We start from the raw sequence: 22,194 nt of genomic DNA on the forward strand, positions 1-22,194 counted from the left end.
TGAGAGATGAATCGGACCTTGTAGAGGCAGAAAGATACAACAAGAAGAGAAAATAGGCAGAATTGAGGAATGCTTTGGATTTTTTTAACCCCAAGAGTGAGGGTAGCTAGGCACATGGAAGGAATCTAACTAGATAAGAGTTAAGGTCTTGGACAAAGCACTCTACAACACAATACACTCCTGATAGCTCTGACATTTTCTACACTTCCCACCAACAATGTACGAGGGTTGCAACTTCTCTACATCCTTGTCAACACTTGCTATTTTTCTATTTTTAAAGTATACAACATAAGTAACAAAAGCAAAAGTAAATAAGTGAAGTACATTGAACGAAGAGGATTCTACACAGCAAAAGAAGCAATCAACAAAATGAAAAGGAAACCTACAGAATAGAAGATTTTTGCAAATCCTATATCTGATAAGGGGTTAAAATCCAAAATATATAAGGAACTCATGCACCTAAACAGAAAAATTTTTTTTTTTTTATTTTTTAATATATGAAATTTACTGTCAAATTGGTTTCCATACAACACCCAGTGCTCATCCCAAAAGGTTCCCTCCTCAATACCCATCACCCACCCTGCCCTCCCTCCCACCCCCCATCAACCCTCAGTTTGTTCTCAGTTTTTAACAGTCTCTTATGCTTTGGCTCTCTCCCACTCTAACCTCTTTTTTTTTTTTTTTTTTTTTTCCCTTCCTCTCCCCCATGGATTTCTGTTATGTTTCTCAGGATCCACATAAGAGTGAAACCATATGGTATCTGTCTTTCTCTGTATGGCTTATTTCACTTAGCATCACACTCTCCAGTTCCATCCATGTTGCTACAAAAGGCCATATTTCATTTTTTCTCATTGCCACGTAGTATTCCATTGTGTATATAAACCACAATTTCTTTATCCATTCATCAGTTGATGGACATTTAGGCTCTTTCTATAATTTGGCTATCGTTGAGAGTGCCGCTATAAACATTGGGGTACAGGTGCCCCTATGCATCAGTACTCCTGTATCCCTTGGATAAATTCCTAGCAGTGCTATTGCTGGGTCATAGGGTAGGTCTATTTTTAATTTTCTGAGGAACCTCCACACTGCTCAGAAAAAAAAAATTTAAAAATGGGCAAAGAAACTGAATTTTCCAGAGACATGCAGATAACCAAAAAGTGCATGAAAAGATGCTCAACATCACTAACAATTAGAGAAATGCAAATCAAAGTCACAATGAGATGTCATATCACACCTGTCAGAGTTGTTGTTATCAAAAAGACAAGAGATAACAAGTGTTGGCAAAGATGTGGAGAAAAGGGACCCAGTGTGCACTGTCGGTGGGAATGTAAATTGGTACAACTACTATAAAAAACAGTATGGATGTTTCTCAAAACATTAAAAATAGAGGTGTCTGGGTGGCTCAAGTCAGTTGAGCATCTGACTCTTGATTTTGGCTCAGGTTGCAATTCCATGGCTGTGGGATCGAACCTACGTTGAGTTCCATGCTGAGTGCTGAGCATGGAGCCTGCTTAAGATTCTCTCTCTCTCCCTCTGCCCCTCTCCCTCACTTGTGCCCTCTCTCTTTCTCTCTCAAAACAAACAAATAAAAAACATTAACAAAATAGAGTTATCATATTGTCCAGCAATTCCACTTCTGAGTATCTAATGGAAAGAGATGAAATCACAATCTCGAAGAGATACCTGAATCACCATGTTCATTGCAAAATTATTCACAATAGCCAAGGTATGAAAAAAAACTAACCATCAGTGAATGAATGGATAAAGAAAGTGTGATTCACACACACACACACACACACACACACACACACACACACACACACACACAGGAGTATTAGTCATCCATGAAAAAGATAGAGTGTTGCCATGGATGGATCTTGAAAGCATTATGCTGAGTGAAATCAGACAAAGAAGGACAAATACTGTGTGATATCACTTATATGTGGAATCTAAAAAAGCCAAACTGAGAATGTCAAATGGTGGTTCTTAGGGGATGGGGTTGGGGGAAATGGGGGATTGTTGGTCAAAGGGTATAAACTTGCTATAAGATGAATAAGTTCTGTGGATCTAATGTACAGCATGGTGATTATAGTTAACAATATTATATACTTAAATTTGCTAAGAGAATAGATCTCACATGGTCTCACCACAAAAAAGAAATGGTAATTATGTGAAGTGATAGAGGTGTTAACTAATGCTGCTGTGGTAATCATTTCAGAGTATATAAAGATATCAGACCAACACATGTACACTTGAAACTTACACAACATTATATGTTAGTTTTATCTCAATAAAACTGAAAAAATTATAGCCATTCTAATAGCCGTGAAGTGGTGTCTTGTGGCTTCAAAATGAGAGTTTTAACTATGTATGACATAGTACTAGAAAACTTGAAACCAAGTTGTTACCACAGTTTTAATGAGAAAATTCTCATCTTTTTACCTTTCTTCATAGATTCTTTTTCCATTCCCTCCTTGTATGTGTACAAGAGTTCATCAACTTCATTCAGATCCAGGAAGCCTGAGCCATCACTGTCCCACTTCTGAAACAGGGCTTCTAGGAGAAGTTCCCGTCGGACTCTGGAAGCATTATGTCTAATCTAGGATAGAAACCGGATAACAAAGCACAGAAGACACACTATTTATTGTGCTAGCTGCCATCCTAGGTTTATTCCCCCCAAAGTGAAGCACTATTTCTAAAAACAGCTTTATTGAAAAAACTTGGACTAAGCATGATATTAATGGTAAAATGAAGCATTTAATGTTAATACTCTAAATACTATTTCTCTGTTTCACCTCTAGACCAAAAACAAAAACAAAAACAGGCATTCTCTGCATTGGACTAAAACACATTAACTTAGAAAGGGGGCCACACTCCTTAAGAATCTTTGATTCATTCCTTTCCACTCCCTTGCTGTTTGCTCAGGAATGTGATAAACGTATGGTATGCTTGACCTGGGTTCTTGGGGGGTGGGGAGGGGGATATGCTATGTAGTTAAGGAGGATGAGTGGCAGTGTTCAAAAAATGAAAAACAACCATGTTCAAAAATTACTTTTTATATTTAACATTGACCTAACTGGACGTTGGTTTTATTTACCTTTTAGATTTTTTACTAGATTAATTATAATATCAGTCAGATAGTAACTATTATCGGGGTGCCTGGGTGGCTCAGTCTGTTAAGCATCCAACTTCTGCTCACGTCATGATCTCTCATGGTTCATGAGTTTGAGCCTCTCGACCGTGCAGAGCCTGCTTGGGATTCTCTCTCTGTCCCTCTCTCTCTCTGCTCCTCCCCAAATTGTGTGCTCTCTCTCAACATAAATACATAAACTTAAAAAAAAATAGTAACTGTTATCTAGATTTAATCACTAAAAGAAAGTGAATATATAGAATTTGTTTAAAAGGGGGAACTGCAATTGAGGAGGCAAAAGGGATATCAACTCTAGAATTAGGTTGAGAAGACTCATGAGGCTGATGGATATGCCTGGAGAATGTAATTTACATATTTCACAAAAGAGCACATAAATTGTTTATATCAGCTAACATGTATGCATTTATCTATCACTCAAGTAAGTAGTAAGTTTTTAGGAAATATGTAATACCTGGATTCACATGAATAAAAATATATATTCAAATCATAATTGTACTTCTAGGTATGTGCACTTGTAAATGCATTCACAAAGCAGATAAACAGTGCACACACACACACACACACATTTTTGCACATACACATATGTGGTCCTCAGAATCTGCTCTGCAAGCTTCAGAGGAGGAAAAACAAAGCTGTACAATAAACCATCTCTTGACACTAGCAATCATGTTATTATTAGGGGAATGAATTCTCTGGAGTGTGATCTTGGACCATTTGACAATAAAATAAAATATTTAATGACTATGCTCATTGAAATAAGATGATAAGTTTGATTGTAAATTTTTAAAAAGCCACATTAGGAGTAACTGAGGTTAGAGATTTACTAATAATAGTAACCTCACCTGTTTTATTTTATTTTTTAAGTTCATGTATATATTTTATTAAAGAATTAAAAATTTTTAATGGATACAGGTTAAAAATTTTAAGTTTATATATATATATATATATTACTAAAGAATTAAAAATTTTTAAACAGATGCATCAGGTGTATTGATGCTTTAAAGTTGTATAAAAGCAATGGGAAGGGGGCCAACAGAAGAACTGCTTATTGGGGTAGAGGCAGCATCAAAGAACTCCTGAGCCCTGTGGAGACTGATGTAACGTCACTTTGCTGAGGATCCTGACTACAGACTGAACTGTAAAATGTAGACCAGCTCTCCAGGCTGAGGAGCAGGGGAGGCAGGGCCAGTGGCTCTTACCTCTTCGGTATAGATGTCTGAGGCAGACGCCAGGGCCTGGGCTGTGTGCTCTATCTAGTAAAAAAGCCTCCATGAGGATCCTAGAGCCCAAGGTTGTAAAAGGAAGTGAAGACCTTGCATTCATATGATCCTCTCTGCCATCTCCAATGCCAAAGGGACCCAAGGTAGCTGAACATATTTAAGACTTTGTCACCCAAGTTTAAACAGATGAATGTTAGTTATAAATGGTTCCTCTACTGTACTTTGCCATTTGGAAGGTCAATCCCTAGAACTGGAGATTCTTTCAGGTCACCAAGAAGGTGCTGGTATAAGCTAGTATACATTGTTTACTGGGAGGGCATCCACTCTTGAGGTCTCTGTCAGCCCTTGGGACATGACCTCGGTCCCCTGGCACCTCAGGGGTCTGATTCTTTCATCTGACTTGATAAACCAGCTGCTGTCTTAGAGGCTCCTTCTGCCCTGCTGACACTGTCCTCAGATGTCCCCAAGGACTAGCCAGGTACTCCAGCCCCTGTTCCAAAGCATTCCTTCTCAAAGCACTTCATAGCATGGCAAACCTCCTGCTGGCTCTTACACCTCTACAACTGGCTCTCAGGGGCTTTGTCTGACAGTCCTTTCCCTGCTTCCTAAGTATTAGTATTCCTGAGGCTCAGTTCTCTGCCCTCCTTTCATGCATGCTTCCTCGGAGACTTATAAATCAAGGCATTTAAAATGGGGACATTTTATTAACAACAGTTCCTTATGAGTCTACCAGGGATGCAACAAAGGCAATCTTTCCCAGGAGCTTGGGGAAGCTGCTAGAGCATCAGGTGTTCCTGCTAGAGACAGTTTTCAAGGTCGTGCCTCATGTATACACCTCCTCCACCTGCTCCCACACAGTTCTGAGGCATTAACTCTGGGACTGTCTCATGGGCCTGAGGGCTAACCCAATTTTGTCAGGCAAAAGGAGGGCTGGGAGCACCTGGGTGGCTCAGTCAGTTGGGTGTCTAACTTCAGCTCGGGCCATGATCTCATGGTTCATGAGTTCGAGCTCCGCATCGAGTTCACTGATGTCAGTGCAGAGCCCACTTTGGATCTTCTGTCCACCCCCCTCCCCCCAGCTCTGCCCCTTCCCTGCTTGTGCTCTCTCTCTCAAAAATAAATAAATCTTAAAAAAAAATAGGGCTGAACAGAAAGGCCTGCAGCAGCTGGCCTTTTTTTTTTTGTCCTCTGCTAGGTTTGGTGGTCCTTTACCAAGCAGTCACTGCTTGCAGCTGGGGTGATCATTGGTGCCAGTTGGCCCTTCTCACCTCTACTCCCAAGTAGGAAGGTAACTTCCTCTTTCCAGGAACCTTCCCGGGGACTGGGACTGGGAAAACTCCATCATTCAGTCTGGTTATGAAGCTCAGTTTTAAAAAGTTCTGAACCATAACAGGCAGGAATGAACCAGAGCACATAAAGCCACTTTACACAACTTCTGTATGCTACTGGAGGGGTGGTCAGAGGAGTGGCAGCAGGGGCCTCTGCCTCTCCTTACAAGGGCATCCCTGATCACCCTTACCACTCTCATGTCCTTCACCCAGCCCTGCCCTGCAAAGCATTCCAGACTTTTGGAGATCACTGCCAATGCTTGAAAAGCCCAGACAGAACTGAAGACAAGAGCCTGGGTATCTGAGGTCATCTAGTCACCTCTCATTGGTGGGGACCCTCACTGTCTTTGCTTCCAACAGCTCTGAATACACCAGAACTCATTCATTTAACAAGGGCTATGGGTCTGCACAGGCTTCATCGGTGACTCATGCATATCTGCCCCCACTGTCCCATGAGATGATGACATGGCATTTCTCTCTGTTTCAGCACCGTATGCCCTAGGAATGTGCTGTCTGTTAGGGAAGATGGGGCAGATAAAAATAAGTTAAAAGGCGCTCATTATCCAAAAAGAACTGAGACCTGAAAAGGCTTCTCTGAGTCAACCTACTTAAAATGGAGACCAGAGTGGCATACAATAAATGGTAGAAAAGGTTTGATTGGAACTTCTTGCAAAATAAAACTACTAAACCTAGTATCGCTTAACAAAATGTAATTGCAACTATGGGATAATTCGTAGAACAAAATTATTTTAAGTATATTTCCTACCTAAAATTATATGATTGCCCAATAGGACACCATTTCCATAGGGCAATCAGTCATTTTTGCAAAAGTTAGTCAAGGACTTCCTCAGTTTTCCTGAAGGCCTCTCTCTCTCTCTCTTTTTGTTATTTACATTTAAGTTAGTTAACATGAAGTGTAGTCTGGCTTCAGGAATAGAAAGAACCCAGTGATTCATCTCTTGCATATGACACCCAGTGCTCATCCCAAAAAGTGCCCTCCTTAACGCTTGTCACCCATTTAACCCACACCCCCGGCCCCCCACTCCAGCAACCCTCAGTTTGTTCTTTGTATTTAACAGTCTCTTATGGTTTCCTCCCTGTTTTTATCTTATTTTTCCTTCCCTTCCCCTATGTTCATCTGTTGAGTTTCTCAAATTCCACATGAGTGAAATCATGGTATCTTTCTCTGACTGACTTACTTTGCTTAGCATAATACCATCCAGTTCCATCCACACTGTTGCAAATGGCAAGATTTCTTTATTTTTTCATTGTCGAGTAGTATTCCACTGTGTATATATACCACATCTGAAGGCCTCTCTTTATCCATTATCTCATTGATACTCAAATCACCCCTATGAAGTACCTACTTGGTTCCATGAAGTTCTTCATTTGTTAATGGACCTGACTCTCAGATCCTCATTTGCCAATGACTGCAATCATTTTGAGCAGTTTTGCAATAACACTTTCATGGCTTTATGAAATTCTAGGTTTTAAAACTTAAATTTTACTTTGACACCATTTTGTTGCATTGTCAATGTCAGAAGTTTACAACATCCCACAGTCGTAAGTATGAAATGGGCTATGATGGATGGATGGTGTTAGGTAGGGAGATGTTAAAAAAGAGACACTAGGCTTGTTCCACGCCCCATGTCAGTAAATCATGGCTTAATAATTAACCTAAGTGCACCTTCGGCTCCCCAGGCATAACCTTTAACCAGTCATCATGGAAATACCCAGTCAGCACTAGTGAGATAATCCACTTGATAGACCCCTTCTGTTCCTGTTAGAAAGGCGACCTTCCTGGAATAATGCATTCTTTAGTAATAATTTGCCTTCCCAGCCCCATTTCTGCCTTTTAAAAAACCTTGCAGCCCTTCAGAGCTCCTTTCTATTGCTGGATGAGATGTTGCTGAACTCATGAGTTGTTGAATCAAGCCAATTTGATCTTTAAAGTTACTCAGTTGAATTTTTGTTGTTTAATAATGTCTATGTGGAAAGTAATTTTTTAAATGGTCAGTTGTTTGGAGAATACTTTTCATGTCTGATGACGATGACTTTAGCTTTCCTCTACAACTTTATTATTTTTTAAAATAATTTTTTAAAGTTTATTTTATTTATTTTGAGAGAGAGAGAGAGAAGAGAGCACACAGCAGGGGAAGAGAGTGAAGGAGAGAGAGAGAATCCCAAGCAGGGTCTGCACTGTCAGTGCAGAGCCTGATGTGGGGCTCAAACTCATGAACTGTGAGATCACGACCTGACCCGAAATCAAGAGTCAGACCCTGAACTGACTGAGCCACCCTGGTGCCCCTCCTCTACAACTTTAGAGGAACTTGGATACTGAGATACTTAGAATGGCTCAAAGGAGCTCAAAGGCTCTCTCTGACCAGAGAGCCTGCCTTTGAGGGGCAGCAGTGACTTCAACTGATGGTAGTACTGGGTCAGCATGAGTCAAGTCAGGAGGGCAGGTTTGGGAAACTGAGCTGGAGTGCATGGGTTAAAAGAGGCCAAGAAAGTCTATTTCAGGTTAAACACTGTTCTCAATTCTATAACTATTTAGGGTTTCTGACAAGAGAATTGAAGAAGATGATAATAGTTAAGGTTTATTATGGGTCAGGCACTGTTTAAGTACTTGAATTAACACATCTAACTCTCCTATCAACCTGGTGAGGTCATTACGATTATATCTTCATTTGAAAATAAGGCAACTGAGCCAGCATTGCTGTCAAGGCTCCGGCACAAGGTCACACAGCAAATAAGCAGCAGAACCATGGTTTGAGTCTAGGTGCTCTGCCTCCAGAAGCCATACTCCCAACCACTGCCCTATCCAGTCTCTCCTTAGTCAAGGCCAGCTGGGAGTGAGTGCTAGGAGGATTAAGTGGGAAAAACAGTAAGAGGCCATGTGCAGGATAAAAGGCCTAAATCAGAGTAGAGAAGGCTGAGGAGCAATTCCAAAGGGACCCTTAATGTATTAGTGCTGTTACATTGGATTTACACAGGACTTTTTATTTCCAAAATCCAGAACCATATTACATTATGCATGAAGCAGTCCCTGTTGCAAGAAAGAATTCGCTCACTCAGTGAAATTTTCTGAATTTCTTAGGAGGAGCTCCCCCACTCAACTGCAAGACTTCCACCTCTAACACAGAGACAAATCTGCATTTAAGATCATTGGCAGCAGACACTGACTCCATCAGGGGTCAAGACAACTTCAGCCTGAAGAAGCTAGAGCCTGGGGTCTGTCTATGTGTGTGTAGCCCTAGGCTGCTCTGACCCAGGGATTGTGGGACCTGTGTTCGAGCCCCCTTAATTGCTTATTTAGGGTGTGACCTTGACCATTCTACTCTGCTTTAATTTCTCATCTGCAGGGATGTTTGTCCAGTCAACTCACAAGGCTGTTGTCGTTCTGACCTCACCTGTTTTATTGATAAATAATATTACTCACCTGTTCTAAGCCACTTATTTTCTCCTCTTTTGTTTCAACATAGCCCCTCTTAAAAAAGGATGTGAGGGTCTCACTGACACTCAGGGGGGCATCTTCACCAACAAATGTCTCCAGAAGTTGCACAAACTGGAGCAGATTGAAGGAAACTCCATTGAAAGCACTCCCACCTTTTACTTCCTTGTAAGACTGAATATTTTTGATAATTGCATGTAGGTCTATTAAGCAAGAAACATACAACAAACAGTAAAGTGAACAATTTCTTAAAGCTTAGAGAAAATATACGAGTACTTATTGTAATAAACACCTGCTACTTTTTTCCTGTTAGGAATCCATGCTCCCTTCATGAGGAAAACATCTCTTCCCCACTGTCAGTTTAGATTAATCAGGTGGCACTCAGCCTCCCCCACCCTCGTGACAAGAATGACTACGTGACATAGGTCTGGCCAATGATTTCTATATGACAGCAATGTAATCCACTACATATGCCAATGAGAATGAGCCCCAGAACTTTTTTTGGGAACTATTGGGGAAGAATCACTCTTTTTGTATTCTGATTCCTGAACTAGTAGGATATAGGCTTAGCAATACTCTTATAAATATATCTGCCACAACATGAAGAAAACTACCTAAAACTGAAAGTTACACAGAGAGGAACGGGGCTGAGAAGCAAAGATGGTGTCTCGCTGCTATTATTGAGCCCTTGGATTCATTTGTGCCTGAAGCCAGCTGTAGTCTGGACTTCACAGTTAAACAAATCTATAAATACCATTGCAATCTCTCCCCCAAAGAGTCTTGACTAATATATTTATCTTGAAGCTCAATGTTATGAAGCATATTTCATAAGATATCAGCCCAGTGACTTATGTTTGATTTATTCATCGATTCAATCATTCATGCCCTCATGCCTTCCATATGAGATTGACATGACTTGAAAATAATCACCAATGCAGTTTTTTAGGTCGTAAAGCAAAACTGAAATAAAGAAGTAAGACCAGAAGAATATGAACTAGTATAGGCCACAAGAGCTTGACCAATGCCATGCATTTTTACCAAAATATTTTGAGGATAGGAAGTTTGTTATTTGACCCAGGCTTAAATGAGAAAAAAATTTGCTGATAGGAAGAAAACAATCTTAATATGATTAGTAATCAAATATACTGCTTGTTGATGAAAGATAAAATGATAAAATAGCATTGTAGTAATATGAGTACTGGTTGGAATAATCATTGTTTAATACATGGTTTATTTGAGAACTAAAAGTTAGTCTTTGCTCTCTCTGCTGTTGAGTAGATCTTTCTTTATAAGTCTTCAAAAACATGACATATTCTCACCTGTCTGACATGTTGAGTTATGGGACTACAAGGGAGAGGAATAGCTGGAATGATTTCCACTGAGTTCTAATATCCAATATCTGATTCCTTTTGTACACCTGTATCATAGCTTCAAAGAAGTTGTAGGGCCATGTAATGGTCAAAACAAATTATATACTAATGCATATGACTTAAGGCAGAAAAGCATTCATCAATAGCACATGCCTACATGTACACTACCACCAAAAACATCCACCTTGTATATATTTAGATCCATCAATTCAGTGACAAAATAATGCAAGGATCATCCTGCCATTGTGTCTTGGCTAAGTTCATGGGGTACCACAGTAAATTAAATTCATCAACTGGACTGCCATCTATCCTTCCTAATTTGGTTGCTGACATGTACCTGTGAACCTGGAGCTACTGTAGAGTAAGTTTGCTTGTTCTTCTTCTTCGCATTTGATATAATCCATATTCCAGTTACATGTCAAAAGTTCACCTAAAAAATATACATTCCATAACATGGACAATTTAATTTCACTTTCATAATGTTTTTGTTCTAGAGTATAAATGAAAGGAGGATTAAATGAGGAGTCACCTGACCATGACTTTCCTTCTATTTTTTGGGACTTTTCACAAGATGGATCTTTCTGAACTTCCTTTTTTGTAGTTTCTAAAAGGTATAAGAGAAAGTACCACAATGAACTGGAATTTAAATAAAAACTTGAAAAAAAAATAAAAGGCCTTCGAATTGGACATTATATATTCTATGATAAATTCCTAAGTTAATAAATGAGAAAAATGCTTTGCATACAGAACACTAAAAACTTTCTATCAGATAATTTCCCACATATGTTATATCACACTGAACCATAATGATATCACTTAATAACTCTAGTTGTCGAGAGCAGCTCTATGACAAAAGCTATTCCTGGTACCCAAATCTGGCCACTCAATATGAGGGCTACATTTCCTAGTCTCTGTCACAGCTAGGTGTCATCAAATGCCTAAATTCTGACCAGTGTCATGTGTAAGCAAGTGATGTAATGCCTATCCCTTCTTCTTTCTCCTTACCTTCTGGTCAGAATGTGGATATGTTAGTGAGCCATCCTGGACTATGTGGTTAGGGGAGACACAAGATAGGACTTGAGCCATTGCTGATTTCATGAGACTGAGCTGTCACATGACTTTTATATCAGAAGGAAAGAAACTTCTATGTTGTTTATACATTGCTATTTTGTTTTATTTTTATGTTTTTTTTAGACACTGTCATTTTGAATCACTGCTACACATAGCCAAAATCAAGTCATCACCAATAACATCTAATTGAATAGTAACTTCACAATTTTTCTAGCTGCATCCCTCCTACACAAGGAGAGCCAGAAATTAGTGGCCCTTTTTGTGAAGAAATAAACATCATGCTGAAAAAATGAGAGATTTCAAATTAGTTAATGATAATGTAGAAACTACAACACAGGTTACTCATTTCTTAGGAGTTTTAAATAAGGATTTTCTTTGGGACCGTGGGACTTTAAAATTAAAGAGCAGAACTTTTAAAATATTCGTGCCTGACTGAGGTCTTAAGCGGTATTGAGTTTGGCTCTCTAAGTTAGATTTAAAAAAAAAAGGCATACATTGGAATAGGTAATTCAGAGGAAAAGTCTTTTGCAGAATAAATATTTGAAATGCAGGGTGCTTTCTGTCTTCAATGTAACCTTCAGAAATGTTTCTAGAACATATATTTTATATAACTGAAAAAAGCAAGACCCATTTTATAGTCAAAACAAAAAAAATTTTGGGGGTGTCTAGGTGGCTCAGTTGGTTGAGTGTCTGATTCTTCTCTTGATTTCTGCTCGGGTCATGATCCCAGGGTCATAGGATGGAGCCCTGTGTTGAGCTCTGCACTGAGCATGGAGCCTGCTTGGAATTCTCTCTCTCCTTCTTCCCCTCTCCCCTGCTCACACACACTTTCTCTCTAGGAAAAAATTTTAAAAAAGAAATAAAATACATTTTTAAAAGTGGCTTCTAATATTACACGCTACATTTAAAACTAAAGGGCTTCTACTGCCTTTTCAGGAGTCCAGTGAAGCTTTCTATATGTAACATCACCAGATTACTTCTTTATGAATGGGCTTCCTGTGCAAAAGGAATTCTAAGTAAATTGACAACAGAAACATTCTGGTTTGCATTTAATTGATTGTTCAAGGCCTAGATGCATATTCAGTAGCTAAATATGTCTAAGGTTTGATTGATCTGATATGCCAGAAAAAATGCTAATTGAAATGATTATTTTCTGAAAAGACTTTAACAATCATTCCACAAAACAGGGAGCCAATGTCATAGAAAAACTGCATTACTACCTGAAAGATGATATTTTCTTCTTGATATTGGAACCTCCTCTTGCAGTTCAGGACTCACAAATAGTTCCTCTTCATATATTTGCTCCTGAGTCCTCTTTTCCTGTGGGAGGATTTCAGTATGTTCAAAGGAAGCAGACTCCCTAGATTTTCTACTTTCTCTGAAGATACTACCTCTTCCTGACTGTAAAGTTGAATCTATGTCCTGTTGTTTTTCTGGAATTATCTCTCCAGATGGTTCTTGTTCCGCACGTGACCCTTTGTGTGGTTCTTGTTCTGTTACTGACTCTCTGTGTGATTCTTGTTCTGAGATTGACCCTCTGTGTGGTCCTTGTGCTGCTATTGATTCTCTGTGGCGTCCTTGTTCTGCAGTTGATTCCATGTGGACTCCTTGTTTTGAAGATGATACTCTTTGTGGTGGTCCTTGTTCTGTTACTGAATCACTATGTCCTTGTTCTGTTACTGAATCACTATGTCGTCTTTGTTCTGTTATTAACTCTCTACTTGATCCTTGTTCTGGAGTTGACCCTGTGTGGGTTTGTTTTGTTACTATTTCTCTGTATAGTTCTTTTTTTCCAGTAGACTCTTTGTCTTGTTCTTGTTCTTTGGTTGAAATTCTGTTTGGTTCTTGTTCTGCTGTCGTCCCTCTCTGTTGTTCTGGTGGTGTTGATTCTGTATATTCATCATGTTTATGTTGATCTTCTGGAGTTTCTAACAATTTGCTTTGGGTTTTGCTAGCATGTTTTTCAGAAAGTAATGCATTTATCTCTAAGAGCACTTTGTCAAAGTCTTCATAAATATGTTTCTGATTATCCATGTCTCCCCAGAACTCAGGCAAGTCTATCTCTTCAAATTCAATGAATGGCCCTAATGCAGAAAACAAAATATTTACTTAAACAATTGATCTTATAATGCAGAATCAGAGCCAGTAAATTAATGCAAAACAGCACTGATCACAGTAATTATAACATAGGCTTATTGTTTTAAATAAATGACAGCTTTCCCTCCAACACAAGAGGCAAAAAGATATTCAAAGGAACATAAAAGATGCTCACTACTGTAAGTTAGAAATCATCTCTTCCTAAAAGGTGTGGCTTTGGAAATGAACATGATTCTTCTTTTTCTACTTGCAGAGTTGCTTAAAACTGCCAAAACAAATAGAATTTATCCAGATTTGAAGGGGTACACACACACCAATGTTTATAGCAGCATTATCAACAATAGCCAAACTATGAAAAGAGCCCAAATGTCCATTGACTGATGAATGGATAAAGAAGATGTGGTATATTTACAATGGAATATTACTCAGCCATCAAAAAGGACGAAATCTTGCTATTTGCAATGACATGGATGGAGCTAGAATGTATTATGCTAAGCAAAATAAGTCACCCAGATAAAGACAAATATTACATGATTTCATTCATATGGGGAATTTAAGAAACAAAACAGATGAACACATGGGAAGAGGGGGAAAGAAAAGAAAAGAGGGAAACAAATCACAGGAGACTCTTAACTATAGAGAACAAACTGAGGGTTTGTTGATGGAAGGCAGGGGATGGGCTAGATGGGTGATGGGTGTTAAGGAGTGCACGGTGTATGCAAGTGATGAAACCAATATTACACTGCTTGTTAACTAAATTTTAATAAAAATTAAAAAAGAATTTATCTACTCTTGGTCCTCCCACAATAAGCACAGCATAGGGATTAGGGGGAGGACACATGTCTTCCACCTCAAATACCTTTTCAATATCTGCAATATCAAAATAAGGCAAGTCTCTATCCATGACTATCATTCCCTGGACTATGTTTTCCCAATATTAATTTCCCCCCTTTCTTATTCTCCACCTTTCTTTCTTTTTCATTCCTTAATTCTTTTCCTCCTCAACTTATATGAACACCTGTTTCATAAATCTAGGGAAAGATTATATAGCATTCACCAGAACTCCACTTAAACACCACCACCACCACCACCACCACCACCACCACCAACAACAACAACAAAACAAACCTGGTGTCCAGGACCACTCTCTGTAGTGGGATTCATGACACAAAACTGTTCCTTTCTCACCCAAAACATTTAGTAGCCATGCTATAAAAGTGTGATTCCCACAGTTTTCAGGATTACTCTATATCACCCATAGATTTTTAAGTATCCAACTAGTTTTACATAGAACTAAAATATTGACGTTCTTTGGAAAACCCATCAATTTAGAGACTTTTTTCTTTAAAAAATAAAAATAAAACCCATAATTCTATTTGTTTTGGTAGTAACATAAAAAACATTTTACTGTATTATTTCAATAAAGGCATACAAGTAAAAACGCTTGGGAGAAGAAAACCTAGAAATGTTAGAATTCTAAGTTAGATATTAAAACTAGAATTACCATTACCAACTTAATTTCCAAAATATTCAGATTATCACTCAAGCACCTCTTCATTTGAATGAACTTAAAATTGAGTTCTAACTTGACAACTTTAGTGTTGCACTATAGTGAAAAATACATCTAGTTGTGATGAGTGAATTGTGTGGGGAATGAACAGTTAGATATAGCTATCATGATCTAAGGGAGATGTCATGTGAAGGGATCCCATGGGAATAGAATGGCTTTTATTATGGCGGTGTATTACATCATTCCAGCTTGAGCACACTCCCTTTGAGTGGCACTTACATTGTCTTGGGTTTCGCAGCAAACTTCTGAGCATTTTCGAACTTTGGTCATAGAATGTTTCCAGCAAGGCCAATGTCCTCTGCCGACCCAAAAACCCTACCTAAGCAGGAAGTTTGCAATTAGTTGTCACAGAAAATTTGAGATTTTTGTGTAAATGTAATATGGCATATTGAAGCTTTTATCATCACCACTACTACCATCATTACGTAAATAAAAGCTGAGGAGTCAAAGTCAGGAAAGTTATACCTTGTCTTCAGGCTTATATTCTACTTCCCCATCCTGTGACATGTCAAAATACCTTGCACTTAAATATATGCTTAACAAATAGTTACTGACTTAATTGTTAAATCCAATGTACAATGCTCAGTTCTTATCTAATTTGATCTGAGTATGACACTTGAAACAATTAACTGCTCCCTACTTGTTCTATTTTTCGCATTGTTTTTATTTTGAGAAACATTTTAATTATAGAAAAATAGAGAAAATGATAAAACTAACACTTGTGTTCCCAACACCCAGAAATGTTTTATGTACTTTAAAATATATTGTTGACATCATAAAACGTGTACTTCTTAAAATTGCTTTTACTTACTCAACATTGAGATCAATTCATGTATGTAAAGAAATATACTTTATTCCTTTTAGCTGCTGTTTTCTATTCTATAATATGAAAACACTGTAATTTTTTTAAGTCCCTTTACTGATTGGCATTTCAATCATTTCCAGTGTTTTGATACTCAAATAATGCTGCAATGGATTTCCTTATACACATCTCCTTGAGTACACCTGTAAACATTTCCTTTAGGGAATAATTAAAAGTGTAATTAATGGATTGTATACTATGTGCATTTTCACTATTAGTAGTTATTGCTAAATGTTCAACAAAACACCTATACAATTTACTTCTCACCATTACTGAATAAGAATGTCATTTCCCCATATCCATGCCAATACTAGATATTGTTAAAGGTTACAATTTTTTTTCAATCTGATGGATAAAAAATGGTATCTAGTTATTTTAATTTGCATTTCCCTGATTCTTAGTGACATTAAATATTTTCATTTGTTTACTATGTATTTGCATTCTCTCATCTATGAATGGCTTTTTTACGTCCTTTTCCTTTCTTCAGTTAGAGTTGCCTATTTCTTACTAATTTGTAAATTTTTGACAATGATCATTCTGTGATCTATATAGCAAATACCCTTTCCCAGTTTATCTCTTATTTTTTAATTTAACTTTTGGTGAGTTTAGTCATATCATAGTTTTTAATTTTGAGGAAGTCAAATATATTGATTATTTCTTTTATGATTTGTGCTTACTAGAGGTATTCTTTAAGAATATTACCTACCTGAGGTTTAAAGGCATGCTCTATACTTTGTATGGGCTTCTAAAATGTTTATAATTTTGTTTTCCATATCTAGGTCTTTGATTAGATAGGACCTATTTTTCCTCATTATGGAGGCTCAAATCTAATTTTAACTTTTTTCCCAGTTATTCCAACTTAGTATTTGTTGATTAGGCTCTTCTTACTGATATCTATTGCTACCTATGTCATATGCTAAATTCTCACATACTCATAAATCTAATGTCAGGTCCAATATTCTGTAAATACAGCTTTATTTTGAAAAACCCGGGAAATCCTCCCCAGCTTGCTCTTCTTTTTATAATTGTTTTTGCTATATTTGGACCTTAATTTCTATATAGCTTTTAAAAAGTAAACCTTTTTTTATAGTACAACATACATACAGAAAAGTATACAAATAATAAGCATATGGTTTTATCACAGTATAATCACACCAGGAGCTGTTTCTCAAAGGAGAATAGTTAACATTAGTAGAGGGTATAATTTTGCTCCAAAACTCAAGTAATCTACACTGTAATTCTTCTATTGCAACTTGCCATAACATTCCAATTCGCCCCATACACTTCAAATACTGTAGGATAATCTAGGTGTTAAGGTATAAAGTAAAGAAGAGTTTTTGCACTGTAGAGTACAAAACCTACAAAGCCTTTTCTTTCTCTAGGACTTTAGTAGCTAACAGCTCATTTAATGTGTAACAACAGAATATAAGAGTAAAGGTTGTTCCTAAAATGTAAAAAGGTCCAATAAGCATTGTTCCTCTTTTTTAGTGGCAGGCGACATATTTGCTTCATATTTGAGATATCCTGTCATGTTTCAGGATATGCTAAAAATATTGCCATGGTAGTAAACCCTGAATTTGTATGGTTTTTATCTCTCACCCTCTGACACATATGGGTTGTACCAAAACATCTAAAGCATCATGCTCAGCAGATCCAATCACCATGATGGAAATCATCGTGGTTAGTAGATCTGACATTCTGTGAAATGTCTGCATAATAGATTTTAATAGAAAGAAAGAGGGCTGCTTATTGCTCTGGCAAGGCAGTAAAAGTATAGTGCTGACAGGTTAAATCAAACATCTGTTGGTCCTTGTAAACTGCTCTAGAGAGAATAGTATTTGACAAACCAATAGTTGTAAATGAGGAGGTTGTGTCAGTTTGGTTCAATAAAGATTCCACACAGTGGATAACAACTGCAAATGGAGTTGTAATAGTCTACAAACATTCTTTAAGATCTATCTTCTGCATAGGCAAAACAGGAGAATTAGACAAGAATGTGATAGGGTTACTTCTTCTGAACCTTCATTCGTGTGTTTTTATATCTAATTTCTGTGGAATGATTTTGTTTTTGTTATTTTTGTTTATTTTTACCATTCTGGCAGACTGAGAAAGTTCAGGAGTTTCTATGTGGTCCTTCCTACCATGACATCCTTTAGTCCCTAATTTGTGAGGATGCTGCTAGTCGCTGAGTATGTCTATTCTAATTATACATTCAGGAACCAGAAACAAACAGAGCTAAATCCAAAGATTAATTGGGGGACCAAAATAGCATTTATCACTTGACACCTATAAGCTCTAATTTTAACCAGTGGTCCACTGGGGGATTTTGAGATCTTAGGAATTAGTATTAACTTGCAGTCAGTGTCTGGTAATCTCTGAAAGTCTGGGATATTTTCCTTTTTCCAATGTATATCACCCTAGTAAATGGCTACAGGTATTTTGAGGAATGCTTGCAGTAAGATCTACAGTATATGTTTGAGGCAGTCTTGTAGGATTCTTTCTCAAGAGAGCCAGACTCCTGTTCAATCAAAGAATTCTGGGTGTATAAATTGGCTTAAGTCTGGAAAGTGGATGAGAAGCCAAGACTCTCCCTTGAGGTGTCTCAACTCATGTTTTTAGCCTCATAGTTAGAGCTTTTCTGTGAATAACTCTAGTAATAATTTAATAGACATCCTATCTATGTAACTCTAAGGAAACCGGTCAAACTTTTCAGATGGCTACTTTAATTCTTATTGTTCATTGTGGTAATTCCAAGTATACATTCAGTAAGTAGGTAAATAACCACAGTGTAAGTCCCAGACAAAATGAATTCATTATAATATGGACCTTGACATTGGGCATTGAGTTAAAATGCCATTTATCTATGATATCTATGAGCACTGACTTTGACCAGTAGATCTTGTCTCTGGCAGTTAAATACCATGTCTTCTATCATTCTGGAATCCCATAATTTCAATGGCACTATCTACTACCATCAACTTCAGCCTACAGAGGACAGCTACCAAAGAGATTTTTTTGGAGATACTAGTCTTCTCCTCATTAACGTACTTCTCAAGAAAGTGTCATCTGTGCCCTCTGGGGGGATATGGTAAAGGTGCATAATGGGCAGGCTACATAAGAGAAATCAACTTTAACAACCTTATAAGCTTTTGGATTTCTTCCTCTATAGTATTCCAAGAATACTATAGAGTATTCAATCTCATTGAACATAAGCCATATTTGAGTCAAGGTTTCAATTTACCTACCAAGAAAACTGTTAAAACCATTCACAGATACTCAAAATATTATTGCTAAGTAAATTTTCTAAGTATAACAATATTGACTAGTTCGAGCCAATCCAAACTTATATCTATCCTTCCTAGTCTAAAAGTTTTATAATCAGTCCCCACACATATTCTCTAGGTTTTTGCTGCTATGAATTAGTAAAAACTTACTATTCCCTTAGAGTACCAACAATCACCTCTCAGTACAGATTTGACTAGTCCTGTTGGGACATGCTGAGATCTGACTCCAACTTTGGGTCTAATGGCAATGAATGTTGGACAGGTGGGCCTTAAGGAAAATAGACATCCCCCTGCAAGCTAAGTGCCTTAAGTGAAGTTATTATGGGGGCTAGAAGGAAAGAAAAGCTAATATTCTCAAACAGGAGAGAAGGGATTGCTTCTGCTGCCAAGGAAGGCTTAGAGAGATTTGTACTTCAAGTCTTAGCTTCCATCCAAACGTAAACATTCCAAGTCTCAAGGTCCCTCTATTTTCCAAGTAGCATGCTGACTTTCCTATAAGAGACTTGACAACTCTGTGAATTCAACTTGCATTTTAATCCTGTTACATTAAATTTAGAGGCTGATTTTTCATCCACATCTGCCCTAAAAATAAAAGAAATAGAGATTCCTTCAGAGCCATTATGAAAATTTTATCGTTTTCTGACTGCAACTTGAGCTGAGAATTTAAAGCCCTGAGCTTGTCTTTTACTTTCTACAATATCTCCAATGTAATGAAATGAAGCCCATCCACTGACAGCCCTTGTAGTCAACACTTACTGTAATTATGGTTAAATGCAACAGCCACTTGGTCTCTTAAAGCCCTTCCTTCAAAAGACACTTCATCCCAAGCAACCACAGTGACAATTTAAAAATATTTTTTCATTGAGGAATAATAAATATGTAACAAGGTGTGCAAATACCAAATGTTTATTTCAGCGAATGTTTACCTATACTATACTGTATACTCTATGTAAGTACCACTCAGATAAAGATATAGAACATTTTCATAATTGCCCGAAGGCTCCTTCATGGCATCTCTTAGTCAATAATTCCTTCAAAGGTAATTATTATTATTATGATGATGTTTTCACTATAGATTAGTTTGCTTATTTTTGTATTTCATATAAATGAAATTATATAGTATATACCCTTTTGTATCTTTTTTGTTCAATATTATATCCATAAATTTTATTCATGTTTAATTTTTCTGTAATTTTTTTCATTGCTACATAATAATCCACTAATATATAAAGATTTATTATTAAAATCTTTAATATATATAGATTTATTAATATATATTAATTAATATATAAAGATTTATTTAATCATACCATTATTGATAAACATTTGTACTATTTTTAGTTTTTTACTATTATAAATAATACTATGAGCATTCTTGTTTTTTTATCAACCTCAAAGAAGTATAATTTACATCCAATAAAATGAGCCAATTTTAAGCGTAGAGTTCAATGACTTGTGACAATGTATATACACCCACATGACTACCACCAAAATGAAGATATAGATTTTTTCATTAAATCAAAAAGTTCCCTTGTGCCCCTTTGTACTCATGGCCCCAGAAAACTATCATTCTGCTTTCTACTGCTATAGATTAGTTTTCCTTTTTCTAGATTTTCATATAAACGAAATCATGTAGTATGCATTCTTTTATGTCTTCTTTCTTTCACTTAGTATAATATTTTTGAAATTCATCAATGTTATTGTGTGTATCAGTACTTCATCTCCTTTTATCACAAAGTAGTATTCCATTGTAAGGATATAATACAATGTGTTTATCCACAAGTTGATGGACACTTGGGTTGTTTCCAGTTTGGAGGTGTGAATTACGCTGCTAAGAGCATTGGCAAACAAGTCTTTGAATATTCATATTTTTCATTTTTTCTAATTTTATTTCATTTCTTCTTGGTAAATAGCTAGGAGTGGAATTGCTGGTTGCTGGCTCATATGGTAAATATATGTTTACTTTTTCTCTATTAAAAATTTTTAAAGTTATTTATTTTGAGAGAGAGAGAGAGAGTTGCAGAGGGGCAGAGAGAGAGAGAGAGAGAGAGAGAGAATCCCAAGGAGGCTCTTCACTGTCTGCACAGAGCTGGACATGGGCTCAAACCCACGAACTATGAGATCATGACCTGAGTCAAAGTCCAAGCTGTAACAAACTGAGCCACCCAGGTGTCCTTATATGTTTAACTTTTTAAGAAACTGCCAAAATGTTTTCCAAAGTGTTTGTTCCATTCCTATCAGCAATATATGAGAATTCTAGTTGCTTCATATCTTTGCCAATATTTGGCATTGTCAGTCTTGTTTTTTTTTTTAATTCCAGTATAGTTAACATACAGTGTTATATTAATTTTGGGTATGCAATGGAGTGATGGAACAATTCTATACGTTACTCAGTACTCATCATAAGTGACTCTTAATTTCCTCCACCTATATCACTCATCTCCCCATCCACCTCTCCTCTGGTAACCATCACTTTGTTCTCTATAGCCAAGAGTCTATTTTCTGGTTTGTCTTTTTTTTTTCTTTGTTCATTTGTTTTGTTTCTTAAATTCCACAGATGAGTGAGACCATATGGTATTTGTCTTTCTCTGACTGACTTACTTCACTTAGCATTATACCCTCCTGATTGATCCATGTTGTTGCAAATGGTAAGATTTCATTCCTTTTTATGGGTGAGTAATATTCCATTGTATACATATACCACCTCTTCTTTATCCATTCATCTATCAATGGATACTTGGGCTGCTTCCATAATTTGGCTATTATAAATAATGCTACAGTAAACAT

General features: G+C 37.1%; 1 protein-coding gene across 13 annotated transcripts in view; it reads right to left on the reverse strand.

Annotated features, from left to right (window-relative positions):
• Positions 1-22,194, reverse strand: part of EFCAB5 (EF-hand calcium binding domain 5) — a 166,696-nt gene that overhangs the window by 50,148 nt on the left and 94,354 nt on the right. For 12 of the 13 annotated variants that reach the window (XM_042916289.1, XM_042916287.1, XM_042916288.1 and 9 more), the window contains 6 exons: positions 15,481-15,580; positions 12,815-13,678; positions 11,053-11,127; positions 10,861-10,953; positions 9,142-9,356; positions 2,443-2,599 (listed from right to left, as the gene is read on the reverse strand). In XM_042916289.1, the coding sequence (XP_042772223.1) occupies positions 2,443-2,599; positions 9,142-9,356; positions 10,861-10,953; positions 11,053-11,127; positions 12,815-13,678; positions 15,481-15,580 (1,504 nt within the window). The remainder of the gene's footprint in view (positions 1-2,442; positions 2,600-9,141; positions 9,357-10,860; positions 10,954-11,052; positions 11,128-12,814; positions 13,679-15,480; positions 15,581-22,194) is intronic. The other variant, XM_042916292.1, reaches the window with a different exon arrangement.

This window comes from Panthera leo, chromosome E1 (assembly GCF_018350215.1).
Source record: "Panthera leo isolate Ple1 chromosome E1, P.leo_Ple1_pat1.1, whole genome shotgun sequence".
Lineage (NCBI taxonomy): Eukaryota > Metazoa > Chordata > Mammalia > Carnivora > Felidae > Panthera > Panthera leo.